The sequence below is a fragment of the Bolinopsis microptera genome, chromosome 11 (assembly GCF_026151205.1).
Source record: "Bolinopsis microptera isolate Bmic1 chromosome 11, MBARI_Bmic_1.0, whole genome shotgun sequence".
Taxonomy (NCBI): domain Eukaryota; kingdom Metazoa; phylum Ctenophora; class Tentaculata; order Lobata; family Bolinopsidae; genus Bolinopsis; species Bolinopsis microptera.
In genome coordinates, this window is record NC_087082.1 from 743,963 (window position 1) to 759,765 (window position 15,803).

Below are 15,803 nucleotides of genomic sequence, written 5' to 3' on the forward strand. Positions count from 1 at the left end.
AAAAATTGTCTTCCAACTTCCTTATTACTAAATAAGCAGAATGGACAGTGATAGTGGTATCTTGTCAGCTTTTTATCATCCACATAGCAAAATGATGTTTCTTGCCGACAACCGTCAATATGACCAAGTCGTCTATTCGTTTAAACTTTTTCACATGGTCTTTACCATGACTACTGGGAATGCACAATCCTGGTCTACAGAGCAAACAGTTACCTGCATCTGTGACGAGGTCAGTTTCTGTAAGCGCTGGGTTGAACAGCAAATGCTTATACTCATCCATTACTTTCTTCTTGCATCTAATGAATTGGCCTCATCTAAGGTAAAATAATTAGATTAATGAAAGTTCAGACTTCTTAGTATGTCTGCTTTGCAGGCGACAGTTTTTGAAGGAAAAAACAGTCTTAAAAATGTAATTTCTCAAAATGCGGTTCGTGATTATGAACCAATGTAGCACGTAGGGTTCGACCTGCAACGCTTCCGGTTCAACCGGGTATGCCTGTTGACTCTTCAGTAACCACGTATACTGTTCAAACCAGTCATCTAGGGAGCACTGACTTCAGAGGTAAGTGGATATGGGTACGTTTTCTTCATCTTGTCGCCAATGTAATGGACTATCTCATCTCGAACAATGGATACAATTGACTTAGCTAGTCCTCTAATCAGAGGCTGAGAGGTATTGGTCAGAATTATACATAATAACTAATATCATACATCATAATATAATCAATAATACATTTATGTAAATCGATGAGATGTACATCCCTTTTTACTTTTTTAGGCGGTGCGCTTCATCTATAAGAACGGCTCTTTTGATGAGATGTAACATATTTATTCTCAGTAGTTATTGAGTTATTGGAAGAATGATCGAATTTGCTGACTATATAAAAATCATATTTTCAAGTTTATTATAAACTTTTTCCCCATATATGTTTCTAATGATTTCAATAAAATTTAAATTGTGATTAGAAATATATTTCCACTGCTATAAAAAACTTATCAAACTTATTATTATATTGAAAGTTCATGCAATGGAGAAGATACAAGGTCTTAGAACTGGATTTCTTCCTAGCTGAGAATTATATTTTTACCTGTTTACTTCAGTTCCATTAGCACTATGTTTAGCTTAAACATCTCACCACCAAAGATGTTGTGGTGGTTCCGTTTGACCCGGTGAAGTTCCTTCCATTGATTTTGTAAGGTAGCTCGCATTCCCGTGCGAGTTCTTGAGTCACTGCCGCTGACGCCCGATAAACTTTTTGGACTCTCGGATAAGATATGTCATCATAGTGGAGTGCTCGTATCCTGCCTTTCCTGTAGACAGGTCGATCGTCGACCGAATGCACGTCTCGTTCCCGCCCCATGTGACAATAACTGGTTTTCCGTCTTGAAATTCTGCTACCACCGTTGTGGTGGTCCCAAGGTCGTTAGGTCGATGCCCAACAATCTCTCCGGCACTGTTTGCAGGACACGGAATCGTTCTTAATCTAGTGGTATCAATGTTATGCCGATTACATTGTTAAACTCGCCACCTTGGGTTTCAAGTGAATAATAATAAGGCAACTTGTACGAACACCGATGGGACAGTAAGACAACATTAAGACACATTAAGACAACAATAAGACAACATTAAGACACCAATAAGACACATTAACACAAAAATAAGACAACATTAAGACACCAATAAGACAACATTAAGACAACATTAACGCAACAAACACCAATAAGACAACAAACGATAAGACAACATTAAGACAACATTAAGACACCAATAAGACAACATTAAGACAACATTAACGCAACAAACACCAATAAGACAACAAACGATAAGACAACATTAAGACAACATTAAGGCATCATTAAGGCAACATTAAGACAACATTAAAGCAACAAATTCGTTTAAGACAACAAATTATGTATAACAGTATAACACTATATCTTCGAATATATTTTACTTTGTCAAATTATATTTTACTTCATCAACTGAGTTAGAGTAATACGAAATTGTGACTTAAACTCTGAAAATGAAATAATTAGGTCTCATTATTTATCAGGTAATACAAATCTACAGAGCAATAAATTAATCAAAAATTCTTCTGAATAGGGCTGGGATATCTTGGTTGAAGGCTTTCCTCACGGAGGCGTTGTCTCTTGTCAGTCCGTATCGCTTACACCACATAAATTCTGACAAGGCTACAGTCATGGCTGCTGAATCCGTTCGGGTACGACCGGTTCCTCTTCGCATGTGGTTCTTAGCGTGGAACCACATCCCTTCGCAGCTGTTGGTGTGAACACCAGTGACCGGGTCCACAAATCCTCGACTATGGTTGACAACTTGATGAGGAAATCCGTGGTGTTGCAGGGCGTTATAACCTTTCCACTTGTCGGTGAGAATAGTTGTACCCGGTAGAACGTGCTCCTTGATGAGTGTGATTAGGGTGTTGTGATCGCGTCGATTGCCGGTACACTCCACTAAGAAGCATTCGCCAGTAGTCCTACAGAACCCACCCAGCACCCATTTTCCGACTACACGTCGACCTCTGTTATATTTTCGTTTACCGAATTTGGATTCGTCAATCTCCACTATACAGCCGACCCCACCAATCTTTCTACGTGCACCGTTGTCGAACAGGTCTTCAAGCATGCAATTTCGGATCGAGGAGAAGATGGACCGTACACAGCCGGTGCTGATGGTTATGATCCGTGCTACGTCGCAGACACTCAGTCGGTTGCAGAACAGCCAGATGATGTGGAGGAATACGGAGAAGGGTAGCTTGCGTTTGTGGAGGATACTCCCGGTTCTCACTGAGCAGAAGTGGTCGATGTCTGAAGAAGTGTCTGAACACTGCCAGCAGTAGCCGTCTGTGTACTTGCTCGTTGGGCATTTCTTCAAGGTCATAAAGTTGTTGCACTCTTCACAAGTTTGGAAAGGTCGCAGCATTCCGATATCCAAGCAGTACTGTAGACATTCCGTTTCCGATGATAGTGATCCGCGTCTTAGCTCTTCGTAGGAGGGAAGGGAGTTCATGTTGTATCGTTAGATAAAGTGTTGGTTTGATGGCCTCTATTAATACTATTTGTCACGTGAGCAGAACACGAACATCGGCCTCATTAATACCAAACGATCTAATCATGACGTGAACTGTTCGATTAATACCACATTCCATAAGAACACGAACAACGGCCCTCATTAATACCACACGATCTGGTCATGACGTGAACTGTTCGATTAATACCACATTCCATAAGAACACGAACAACGGCCCTCATTAATACCACACGATCTGGTCATGACGTGAACTGTTCGATTAATACCACATTCCATAAGAACACGAACAACGGCCCTCATTAATACCACACGATCTGGTCATGACGTGAACTGTACAATTACAAGCTGCGATCTGAGAATCGCTAACAAGATGTTACATTATTATCTGAGGTGATTTGACATGTGATGCATCGTAAAAAGTTGAGTGAGCCAGATGTCATTTAAAGTCACGTGAGCCATGGTGATGACGCGATCCAGGAGAAGTGATCTCGCTAACAAGATGTGACATAACAGTAGTTATATAGTATATAAACGAATGGAACTCACAGTCGATATCAGTTATCTGAATCGTTTACTAATCACATCCATCTGACTTTTGTACAACTGCTATGGTTACTAGACGAGGAACCCGTTACAGCCGACCTACTCCTGCACCGAAGTGTGCCCATTGTGCTTCTACTGGACACGTCGCGACCTCCTGTCCTAGGACAAGTTACATCGCTCCTTCTCTTCCTTCACTCAAATGCTCCAGTTGCGTCCTTGTTGCCAGAAGTGGCTACTCTGATGAACCTCTTACCCATCAGATTATCCTTACTATCGACCCTTGCCTTGCTCATGCATCCTCAACATCTCGCCCTTCTAGACCTACTACCTCTCTTTCACGTCGACCTCGACTCAACCTCCCTGGCATTCCTCCCCCAGCTCCTAGACTGTCTTCTGCTCCATCCACTTCCTCAACTGCATCCAATCCTGCTTCCCCGCCACCTCCTGCAGCTCCAGCAGCTCCAGCAACCCCTCCTCCAGCAGCTCCAGCAACCCCTCCTCCAGCAGCTCCAGCAACCCCTCCTCCAGCAGCTCCAGCAACCCCTCCTCCAGCAGCTCCAGCAGCTCCGGCGACCCCTCCTCCCGCAGCTCCGGCGACCCCTCCTCCCGCAGCTCCGGCGACCCCTCCAGCAGCTCCAGCGACCCCTCCTCCAGCAGCTCCAGCGACCCCTCCTCCAGCAGCTCCAGTGACCCCTCCTCCTGCAGCTCCGGCGACCCCTCCTCCCGCAGCCCCAAATACACCACCTCCTCCAGCAGCTCGTCGGACACGAGTGAGGAACATCAGCATTGACGGAGCTTTGGTTGAATACAGGACAATACTCAACTTGACCATCAACGGGAAATCTCTTTCAACAGTCCTAGAAGAAAGAGGCATTTGTCGATCGCACTTCTACAGAAAAAGGTGCATTGCAGAAGCAGCACTCGTGGACAGACAATCCCTTGAGAGCTCGTTCCTGCAGCTACGTAAAGTAACGCTCCAAACCCAGCGGCAAAAGATATCTGCAACAGAAAACATAGAGACCTAACACGCCTTTATGCTCAAGGAAACGCCCTAAAGCCTAAAACTCGTTATTAAGATATTTGTTTTATTCTATATTGTAAACCAGTTATTTCAGTATCAATTTATCATCATTATATTGTAAACCAGTTATTTCATTTAAATCAATTAAGCATCAATTTAAATTTCCGACTTTTAACTAGCAGTCCAAAGTATCTTAACAGATAATTTCAAAAATCTGTGTACTGCGGCAATGAAATCACGGCCGTATATTACATATTCTAAACATTTTGTTGCATTAATGTAGTCTTAAACGAGTTTGTTGTCTTAATGTTGTCTTAAATGAGTTTGTTGTTTTAATGTTGTCTTAATGTTGTCTTAATTGAGTTTGTTGTCTTAATGTTGTCTTAATGTTGTCTTAATGTTGTCTTAATATTTTATCCTATTTTGTTGTCTTATCGGTGTTTGTTGTCTTAATCTTGTCTTATTGTTGTCTTATTGTTGTCTTATTGTTGCCTTAATGTTGTCTTAATGTTGCCTTAATGTTGTCTTAATGTTTGCTTTAATGTTGCCTTAATGTTGCCTTAATGTTGTCTTAATGTTGTCTTATCGTTTGTTGTCTTATTGGTGTTTGTTGCGTTAACGTTGTCTTATTGTTGTCTTAATGTTGTCTTAATGTTGTCTTATTGTTGTCTTAATGTTGTCTTAATGTTGTCTTACTGTCCCATCGGTGTTCGTACAAGTTGCCAATAATATAACAGCTCCCATGAATAATGCTTTTTCTAGCTTCGACTCCGTGGAGAGGAGCAACTTAAAATTCTTAAGAAAAGTCATTAACGTTTGAAAGTTCCCATTGTGTTCGAGAAGGTAATGGACTGGGTCCTAACATTGTGTTTTATGATTTGTCCCGAGTCATCTGGTCTCCAAAAGACAACGTGGTCTGCATAATGAGATAATGTTATTTCTTGGCAAATAAATGTGTTAAAAGATCAATAAAAGTCAGCTTTTTTGAAGATTAACAAAAACCTATATTCCTTCGCAATACAAACTGTGGCAGAAGAGTGATCTAAAAACAGATATTAAAAAATAAGCGCATAATTTAGGTGCTGCTTGAACAAATAATTCTATAATTCGAATAAAATCATGCTCAACCTAGTGCTTTACTGTAACTGATTTTTCTTTTTAGTAATTAACACAAATAATAATAAAATCAAATATTTTGACTTCGATCTTAATTCAAACTTGACTCTCAAGTGTTTTCAGGTCCGGGGTTTATAAATTATCATATCCTCCCATTTTATAACTCTATTATTCAGTTTGTAACTTTCAAACTGTTAAACTCAGCTGGTTAGCTCTAAGCTCTGTCAAACATGTTTAGTGTTTACTTTGAATAGCCCTCCTCCGATAATGCTTGTGCACTGTTTAGGGGACGCTGGACTGTTTAATTATTCTTCATATATTTTTTTATGATGCTTGTGTTGAAGGGAAATCATTTAAATTTAACCCTAGCACAGCTCTGCGCGCCTAAACTAAAATGCCGAAAGAACACTTCCTATACTTAACACCTAAACGTACTATAATATCCAGTACAATACTCTTTAATACTACCCTTTCTTCCCCGTCTTTCTCCTTTCTTTATATTCAGATCCTCTTTTCCACTTTATACGAAGGAGTACAAATAAAACACTTCAATATAAGTAACAGAAATAGGAAACAAAAATTTATCAAAATGTGAAATAAATAAAGGATAAAACAAGTCATCTTCTTTGTTCTTGCTTCATCACCATGCTCCTCGCGCATTAGGGTCGTCAAGTGGCGGTGAAGCCGGAGATTCCTGGTACGGAGAAGTCTGGTAAGTACTGGGGGATGAAGGTCTCTGAAAGTATGCCGGCAGTTGAGTATCCATCCGCATCTCAAAGCTTGCTGCTTGATCTGCATAAAACTCAATTTCTACGCGTAAGTCTCTGATGGTTCGTTCGGCTCTCCTCAACTTTTTCTTTAAAGCCTCAAGTTCCCTCAGGTCGTCAGAATACGCTGTTGTTAGCGAAGATACGGCCTTGATAAAGTCTCTCGACGTAGCCATTTTAACTTAAGGAGGGAAAAAGGGTTAGAAAAATAATAAAAAGAGGTGTTTAAGTGGTAACAGGTGTAAGATGGTGGTTCTGGGAATGAATGCCGTGGTCCTTTATATTGATACCCCTCCTGGGTGTTTTGTTCTTGGATGTTGTTTTGGGTTGTTACTGGTTGGTTAGAAACAGTTCTGGCCAGTTGGTAGATCACCGACCGGCTATAAGCCGGCTACTAACCGGCTATAAGCCGGCTTATAGCCGGCTACAATTTTTATAGCCGGCTATAAGCCGGCTTATAGCCGGTTAGTAGCCGCTTACATTTGTTGTTGAGCGACGGCTATTAGCCGGTTATAAGCCTGATATTAGCCGTTTTGGTATTAAAAGTGGTTATAAGCCGGCTATAAGCCGGCTATAAGCCGGTTATATGATATTAACTCAACTACATCGTACTGAACGATAGTCAGGAGCCGGCTATAAGAAATTCAGTGAAAACGGCTATTAGCCGGTTATAAGCCGGCTATTAGCCGTTTAGGTATCGAAAGTGGTTATAAGCCGGCTATAAGCCGGTTATAAGATATTAACTCAGTTCAGTACGATGAAGTTAAGTTAATATCTTATAGCCGGCTTATAGCCGGCTTATAACCACTTTCGATACCTAAACGGCTAATAGCCGGCTTATAACCGGCTAATAGCTGTTTTCGCTGAATTTCTTATAGCCGGCTCCTGACTATTGTTCAGTACGATGAAGTTGAGTTAATATCTTATAACCGGCTTATAACCACTTTCGATACCTAAACGGCTAATAGCCGGCTTATAACCGGCTAATAGCTGTTTTCGCTGAATTTCTTATAGCCGGCTCCTGACTATTGTTCAGTACAATGAAGTTGAGTTAATATCTTATAACCGGCTTATAGCCGGCTTATAGCCGGCTTATAACCACTTTCGATACCTAAACGGCTAATAGCCGGCTTATAACCGGCTAATAGCCGTCGCTCAACAACAAATGTAAGCGGCTACTAACCGGCTATAAGCCGGCTTATAGCCGGCTATAAAAATTGTAGCCGGCTATAAGCCGGTTTATAGCCGGCTTATAACCGGCTTATAGCCGGTCGGTGATCTACCAATTTCCCACAATTTGGTTCACTGCCAATTGATCCATCCGAAGAGATATGTCGTCTAACCGCTGCCAGATCTGGTCTTTTTCCAGCTTAAAACTCCCGTTGTCCTCCTGGTACGTTACCACATTGACTGGCTTTATTGATGCCGTTTGGCATCCATGTAAGGTGATCGCTGCATCCAACAGCTGCTCCATTTTGAGCTCTTGTAGTTCCCTTAGCCGCGATGCTAGATAGGAGTCGTTGATGTTGGCGATAAAAAACGATTCTCTGAGAGACCCGTTTCTCATAGCATCATTGTCTGGATAAGCCTTCTTTGCCAGTTTGTGTAACTGGCAGTTGCATTTTATATCCTCAAACTACACAATTTAAACTTAGGCATATATAGTGTAGACTTTCTGTCACAACAAGACTGTAACCCATAGTAACAAACACAAACAGAACCCCTAACGTCTGCTAATAATTTTCTTCTGATCCTCATATGAGCCCTGTCTCTAAAAACTCAACTGAACTAGCGTTTTGGTGTGTGCAAAAGCTTTCAGCCACGCACATTCCCTGCCCCGTTAGTTACCTGTCCCTTCAAAATCAAACTAACAGTCAAGGACAAAAAGTCATACACCAAATGAGCATTATATTTTTATAAATTGTTTTACTTCTCTTTATTCTGTAAAATGTGCTAAAAATTAAATTTCTTGTTTCATTGAAATTTCTTGTTTCATTGAAAACTCGAGGTGGTATTCCCAGATTCCTTCTGTCCGAAGTCTTTTTCTGTTGCGTAGTTCCGTTATGTACCGTTCTCTGTTACGGCCTAGCCTTTCTGCACGTCTGATTTGGGCGATGAGTTCGTCTAAATCGCCTTGCATAAGTAACGAGTTGAACTGTTCTCGAGATCCCTTCTAGTGCCTTGTCCTCCAGCAAGCTTATTAGAAGGTCCGCTTGTTCATTTGCCGGACAGTTAATGGATCTGGAGTACGCCCGGAACCGTTGTAGGTATAGATCCAGGTCCATCCCGCTCTTAAACTGTGGTGGTGCTCTTATGAACATCGGGTTGAGACGCTGTGGCATTCTAGCTGCGGCTGCAGCAGCTGCTGCTGGGGCGTTGTTGCCATGTTGTTGATCGGCCATTCCCTGTTGGGGTATTTGGTTAGTAACTGGTTCACTGATTGTTTCAGGGGTGGTTCCACACTATGATCATGTGTGAAACCATTAGAGATATTTAATGTGTATAAATATATACACAGATTGATTTGTAACTTTGTGTTTCGCCATGATAATTTTTATGAATCAACAGAGATCAATTATAGACGTAAGGTAATACCAATTGTAAAATTATCTATTTAGTTCAAACCCCTTTATATATATATGTTTTTTTAATTTTTTTTTCATTTACTTAAAAAAATATCCCAAATCAACTGAAAGTAAAACCTTTTTTAAACCAATATATTAAAAAAATACCCGAAATAACCATAATATTCCCTTTTACACGCTGTTTAAAGTCTTCCCACAAAAGCATGGGTCATGCTGTTTTTCTAGTTCTCCTCCCCGGAGTCCGTTGATAGGTCATCCGATGTGAGTTCCTTTTCCTTTTCTTTGTCCTCGTTTTTCTTGATTTCCGATGGTGGTGCTTCCTCTGGCCTTTCCCGTGTCATTGTTACCTCCCTCGTTGAGAAAAGATGCTTCTGTCGCTGTTACCGTCAGCATACCCTCCGGGTTATAACTGAACTTAACGATCACCCGAGGTTCCCCCTGGGGCATAGGCATGATTTCCAAACTGAACATGCCTAAACACGTGTTTAGGCTTGCCCACTCGTTCTCTCCCCGATATACTGCTATCTTCATCGTCCACTGAAAATCCACGCTTGTGGTAAAGCCTTTCTCCCGTGTCACCGGTAGCTGGGCTCCTCTCGGAATCAGGGGTACAAACCCGTCGTTGATCACGCTGATTCCCAGGGTATGATTGGCCATCTCTGTAATTTCTGCGGGTTCTTCGCTGTCTGGGTTCTCGAGTAGTTGGCCAATCCTCCTGGCGGTACCCAGTGTTACCGCCCGGTCCACGTTAACTGGCTCGATGAGTGATGCATTAGGTAGGGTATCTACCACGATGGTTTTCAGCAACGACAGACGAGAGCTACCGCCAACAAGTACCACTTCTGTGGTCACCGGTTTCAAGTGAATAATAATAATATAACAGCTCCCATGAATAATGCCTTCTCTAGCTTCGACTCCGTGCCCCGTGGAGTGGCGCAACTTAAAATTCGCTGTAAGAAAAGTCGTTTGAAAGTTCCCATTGTGTTCGAGAAGGTAATGGACTGGGTCCTAACATTGTGTTTTTTGATTTGTCCCGAGTCATCTGGTGTCCAAAAGACAACGTGGTCTGCATAATGAGATAATGTAATTTCTTGGCAAATAAATATGTTAAAAGATCAATAAAAGTCAGCTTATTTGAAGATTAACAAAAACCTATATTCCTTCGCAATAAAAACTGTGGTAGAAGAGTGATCTAAAAACCGATATTAAAAAATAAGCGCGCAATTTGGGTGCTGCTTGAACAAATAATTCTATAATTCGCATAAAATCATGCTCAACCTAGTGTTTTACTGTAACTGATTTTTCTTTTTAGTAATTAACACAAATAATAATAAAATCAAATATTTTGACTTCGATCTTACTTCAAACTTGACTCTCAAGTGTTTTCAGGTCCGGGGTTTATAAATTATCATATCCTCCCATTTTATAACTCTATTATTTAGTTTGTAACTTTAAAACTTTTCGTAGGACACTGCCTTTTCCCGTTAAATGTGTCTAATGATTTCAATAAAATTTAAATTGTGATTAGAAATATATTTCCACTGCTATAAAAAACTTATCAAACTTATCATTATATTGAAAGTTCATGCAATGGAGAAGATACAAGGTCTTAGAACTGAGGATTTATTCCTAGCTGAGAATTATAGTTTTATGCTTACTTCAGTTCCAACAAATTTATTTATAATTATTTTTATAATAATCGTAAAGTAATGAACATTATTTGATTGCGAATCAATAATGAGTATTTTTTAAATTACGAACTTGATCACCCTTCTGAATGTTGAGCACCTCTGGGTTAGCTACAACAGCATTATACTCAGTAGAAAAGAATGACAGAGCCTGTATTGGTACCTAACCAGACCATTTTAACTGAAAACGAAAACATTATTTCATAAAATGACTTACATATAATCTACTAGCAGCTGTTGATTACCTGTAATTGTTGTACTCAGATGCATATATGTGTCCAGGCATCGCTCAATCACAGGTATGAACACCGCTGCCAGTATTTTTTTATCTGTTTGATCCTCCTTGTCGTAGAGTCCTTCGTCGAGCAAGTAGGACAAATACTGCTTCAACCGAGTTTCAACCTGTGAAATATGAATAAAAATATATTTTATATGCTTCCCTAGGCAATCAGACACAAACATAAGATGAATATAATGGCCACTTGGTTTTGCTTCGTTCAGCCGATTAACCCTTACCCTTCGCAGCTGGAAAGTAGTGACCTAGAAAGTAAAAGATTGGAAAAAATGTTTAAAAAAGAAAATAAAATCAGACAAGAACTTACAGAAAAATGAGATTAAACACCGGATGAAAAACAATGAAAATAAAAAGTAGGAAGAAAAAAGGAAATGTTTTAAAGAAAGAAACTGTAAAGAGAAAGAAAATATCAGCACAATTTTACATTTCACAACTTTAGTCGCATATTTCTTCGTTTTGGATGCTTATATTATTCTCTGCTTCAGTGAGCACTCTGTTGAAAAAATTCGCTTTGAAGAGTTCTTCTCCAAAGCTTTTGTCTGCATGAGTTTGTAGGGTCTTCTTTCTTCTTACTTTATTTCTAAAAAAGAAGAAATCTTATTTCTGCACAGGCTTCTGTAAGTTAGCAGACATGCAGATTTATAGCAGACATGCCGGGCTCTATTCCTTCTCTTCCTCTTCTTCATGTTGCAGTGTGGCCTTTGCGATGGCCATTTCCAGCTCGCCAATGTTCCGTCCTGTCTTTTTTAATACCACTGTCTTTTGAGAGTCTCTTCTCCCTGTTTATTCGGTGACAACCGTCAAAATGCCATCCCTGGCCATTTTAAACTTCACGTCCCTAGCCATTTTAAACTTCACATCCCTGCCATTTTAAACTTCACGTCCCTGGCTATTTTAAACTTCACGTCCCTGGCCATTTTAAACTTCACTACTTTGTAGGACACTGTTTTCAGGACACTGCTTTTTTCCCCATACATTTTTTTAATGATTTAAAAAATTTAAATTGTGATTAGAAATATACGTCCATATATTTTATATAACCCGTAGTTCTTACTTAGTATCCTCTGCTGCAGTAGGTTAAGGTATATCTCGTGAGCATCCCCGATTTGTTGAGGGTTGACTTCTACATCTGTTTATATGCAAAAATTGTCTTCCAACTTCCTTATTACTAAATATGCAGAATGGACAGTGATATTGGTACCTTGTCGGCTTTTTATCATCCACATAGCAAAATGATGTTTCTGCCGACAACCGTCAATATGACCAAGTCGTCTATTCGTTTAAACTTTTTCACATGGTCTTTACCATGACTACTGGGAATGCACAATCCTGGTCTACAGAGCAAACAGGTACCTGCATTTGAGACGAGGTCAGTTTCTGTTAGCTTTGGGTTGAAGAGGAAATGCTTAAACTCATCCATTACTTTCTTCTTGCATCTAATGAATTGGCCTCATCTAAGGTAAAATAATTAGATTAATGTAAGTTCAGACTTCTTAGTTTGTCTGCTATGCAGGCAACAGTTTTTGAAGAAAAAAAAACAGTCTTAAAAATGTAATTTCTCAAAATGCGGTTCGTGATTATGAGCCAATGCAGCACGCACCCATCACTACCCATTTATGTAAATCGATGAGATGTACATCACTTTTTACTTTTTTAGGCGGTGCGCTTCATCTATAAAGCTATAACGATCAAACGGCTCTTTTGATGAGATGTAACATCTTTATTCTTAGTAGTTATTGAGTTATTGGATGAATGATCAAATCTGCTGTTGTATCTGGCTGACTATATAAAAATCATATTTTCAAGTTTATTATAAACTTTTTACCCATATAATGTTTCTAATGATTTCAATAAAATTTAAATTGTGATTAGAAATATATTTTCACTGCTAAAAAAGGGAAAAAAACTATCAAACTTATTCTTATATTGAAAGTTCATGCTGCATGCAATGGAGACGATACAAGGCCTTAGAACTGAGGATTTCTAACTAACTGAGAATTATAGTTTTATGCTTACTTCAGTTCCATTAGCACTATGTTGAGCTTATACATCTCACCACCAAGGATGTTGTCTTCTTTGTCTATCGGGCACTGTTTGCAGGACACGGAATCGTTCTTAATCTAGTGGTATCAATGTTATGCCGATTACATTGTTGAACTCGCCACCTTGGGTTTCGAGTGAATAATAATAATATAACAGCTCCCAATAATAATAATATAACTGCTCCCATGAATAATGCCTTCTCTAGCTTCGACTCCGTGCAGTGGAGCAACTTAAAATTTGCTGTAAGAAAAGTCATTAACGTTTGAAAGTTCCCATTGTATTGGAGAAGGTAATGGACTCGGTCCTAACATTGTGTTTTATGATTTGTCTCGAGTCATCTGGTATCCAAAAGACAACGTGGTCTGCATAATGAGATAATGTAATTTCTTGGCAAATAAATATGTTAAAAGATCAATAAAAGTCAGCTTATTTGAAGATTAACAAATATCTATAATCTTTTGCAATACAAACTCTGGCAGAAGAGTGATCTAAAAACAGACATTAAAAAATAAGCGCACAAATTAGGTGCTGCTTGAACAAATAATTCTATAATTCACATAAAATCATACTCAACCTAGTGTTTTATTGTAACTGATTTTTCTTTCTAGTAATTACAGTAACACAATTAATAATAAATCAAATATTTTGACTTCGATCTTAATTCAAACTTGACTCTCAAGTGTTTTCAGGTCCGGGGTTTATAAATTATCATATCCTCCCATTTTATAACTATATTATTTAGTTTGTAACTTTAAAACCATTTAAACTCAGCCGGTTAGCTCTAAGGTCGTGGAACTGCAAACCGGAGAAATATCCGGAGAAATATCAGTAGACGATCTCCGTCTAATAATTTGGCATAATATCCGGCTGTGGAACTGGGGTGTGGAACTGGGGTGTTAAGCTATGTCAAACTTGTTAACTTTGAATAGCTCTCCTCCGAGAATGCTTGTGCACTGTTTAGGGGACGCTGGACTGTTAAAATTCTTCTTATATTTTTGTATGATGCTTGTGTTAAAGGGCGTGCTCGGTTTTTACCACGTGCAATTACTTAACGGCCTACTTTAAGTGTTTATTTCCTTCCTGACTGCTAGAAATTTTCTATCTGGTATACTTCATTTAATTCGGATGACATTAATTTAAATAAGTATAATCGGGCTCCTTTTATCTTATATCTAGCGTAGAAATCCAAATTCCGATGTTGTGGAATTTCTCCGGTTTGAGACTCACTTTGGGAAGCAGTGCAAGCCCAAACTCTCAATTGTACAAGATAGATTTTAGGACAGAGAATTAATTGCATTGATGGACCTTAGAATTTTAGGTGAATTTATACCTGGAAGATAACCAACTAATAATAGTAAATAAGGATGTTAAAAATAGTGACATTAACTTAAACAGCAATAAACTATCATGACAAGTCCGTTTCCCCGCGCGGTCCAGGTATATTTACCAGAATGGCAGTGACAAGTGCAGATGAAGGCGGCAGAGAGTCGATGGGGACGATGCTTTCAATCACAGTCTTGATGAGATCTACTATTTCATTCTGGATGTCGGCAGACAAGAGTGTTGCATTTTTAGGTGCAGATATACAGTGTTTCTTGAGTGTTGCATGTTTAGGTGCAGATATACAGTGTTTCTTGAGTGTTGCATGTTTAGGTGCAGATATACAGTGTTTCTTGAGAGCTCCGTCCGCAGCCCGGAAATTCATTTGTAGACGGTTCATCTCCTGTACTGTTTACGACCCATACTTCATCTCTGTTTCCCCTGAGGGCGATTTATTTTATCATTGGTCCATTTAGCTCTGCTTGATTATTATTCAAAATTTTGGATTCTATTCACTGCTGAGTCGTTTGATGGCTGCTCTGCAGGGTCGTGTTGGTAGGTACTTCACAAATGCAATGATGCACACCTAGATAGTCCAGGAAATACGGACAATATCCTTCTCCTTCCTTTTTGGGTCTCCCAATGTGCCACTTATTATCCAGGCTATACTATAACATGATAATGTCGTGTTTTATGAGCAACTGATCGGCATTTTCGTTCTCGCAATCAACTCACAATTAGTTATGTAATTACATTAAAATTAAATGTATATTAGAAAATTTGTGGAACTACAATAGTTGCTCTGTTGTATGTACTCCTTGTATAGTTCTCCTCCAAATATGTTAACTCCTTTGTCTCTTGTGTAGTTCGTAGATTTCTCCACCAAATTTGTTGACTTCTTTATCCATTGCGTAGTTCTTAGCCATCGCTTTTAATGAGTTTGAAAAGACGAGGATCCCTGATGTTCTTCCTCTGGTTCTAGCTTAATGACATTTCTGATGAGGCTGTACACAACGGTCGTGCACTTTATCAATCGTACCCACCGTTCAGTGACTTCGGGTCCTTGTAATGTCTGGTATAAAATTACGGCATCAGAGGGCCCCAGACACAAATAAGTATGGACAATATCCATCAACCTCTTTTTAGTGAGAGGAGTGGAACTGTCGGAGTAGACTGTCTCGCGAAGTCCGTCAGCTTTCAACTTCCTATTTTTCGTCTGCTTTACCTTACAAAGGACAAAACTTCCATTTCTAGGTACTTCAGCTTTCCTTTTTCGCTTTAAGCTCTACAAGGCTTTAATCTTTCGAAAATCTGGAACTCTTATAACTGCCAGAGCAGTTCTTAAATTTATTTCTTCAGAATCTTCGTATAACTTCGAT

The 15,803-nt window shown here is 39.4% G+C and overlaps 4 protein-coding genes across 4 annotated transcripts in view; 1 reads left to right on the plus strand and 3 right to left on the minus strand.

Annotated features, from left to right (window-relative positions):
• Positions 1–15,803, plus strand: part of LOC134822730 (phosphatidate phosphatase LPIN1-like) — a 582,707-nt gene that overhangs the window by 60,542 nt on the left and 506,362 nt on the right.
• Positions 2,078–3,025, minus strand: LOC134823116 (uncharacterized). Its single transcript, XM_063834458.1, has one exon. It carries the CDS (start codon positions 3,023–3,025, stop codon positions 2,078–2,080), a length of 948 nt encoding a protein of 315 aa, XP_063690528.1.
• Positions 3,879–9,039, minus strand: LOC134823117 (uncharacterized). The gene is made up of 3 exons (XM_063834459.1): positions 9,025–9,039; positions 8,753–8,898; positions 3,879–4,446 (listed from the first exon to the last, which is right to left on the minus strand). Exons 1-3 carry the CDS (start codon positions 9,037–9,039, stop codon positions 3,879–3,881), a joined length of 729 nt encoding a protein of 242 aa, XP_063690529.1.
• On the minus strand, positions 9,331–14,809 carry LOC134823118 (uncharacterized). Its single transcript, XM_063834460.1, has 3 exons — positions 14,552–14,809; positions 11,012–11,168; positions 9,331–9,920 (listed from the first exon to the last, which is right to left on the minus strand). Exons 1-3 carry the CDS (start codon positions 14,807–14,809, stop codon positions 9,331–9,333), a joined length of 1,005 nt encoding a protein of 334 aa, XP_063690530.1.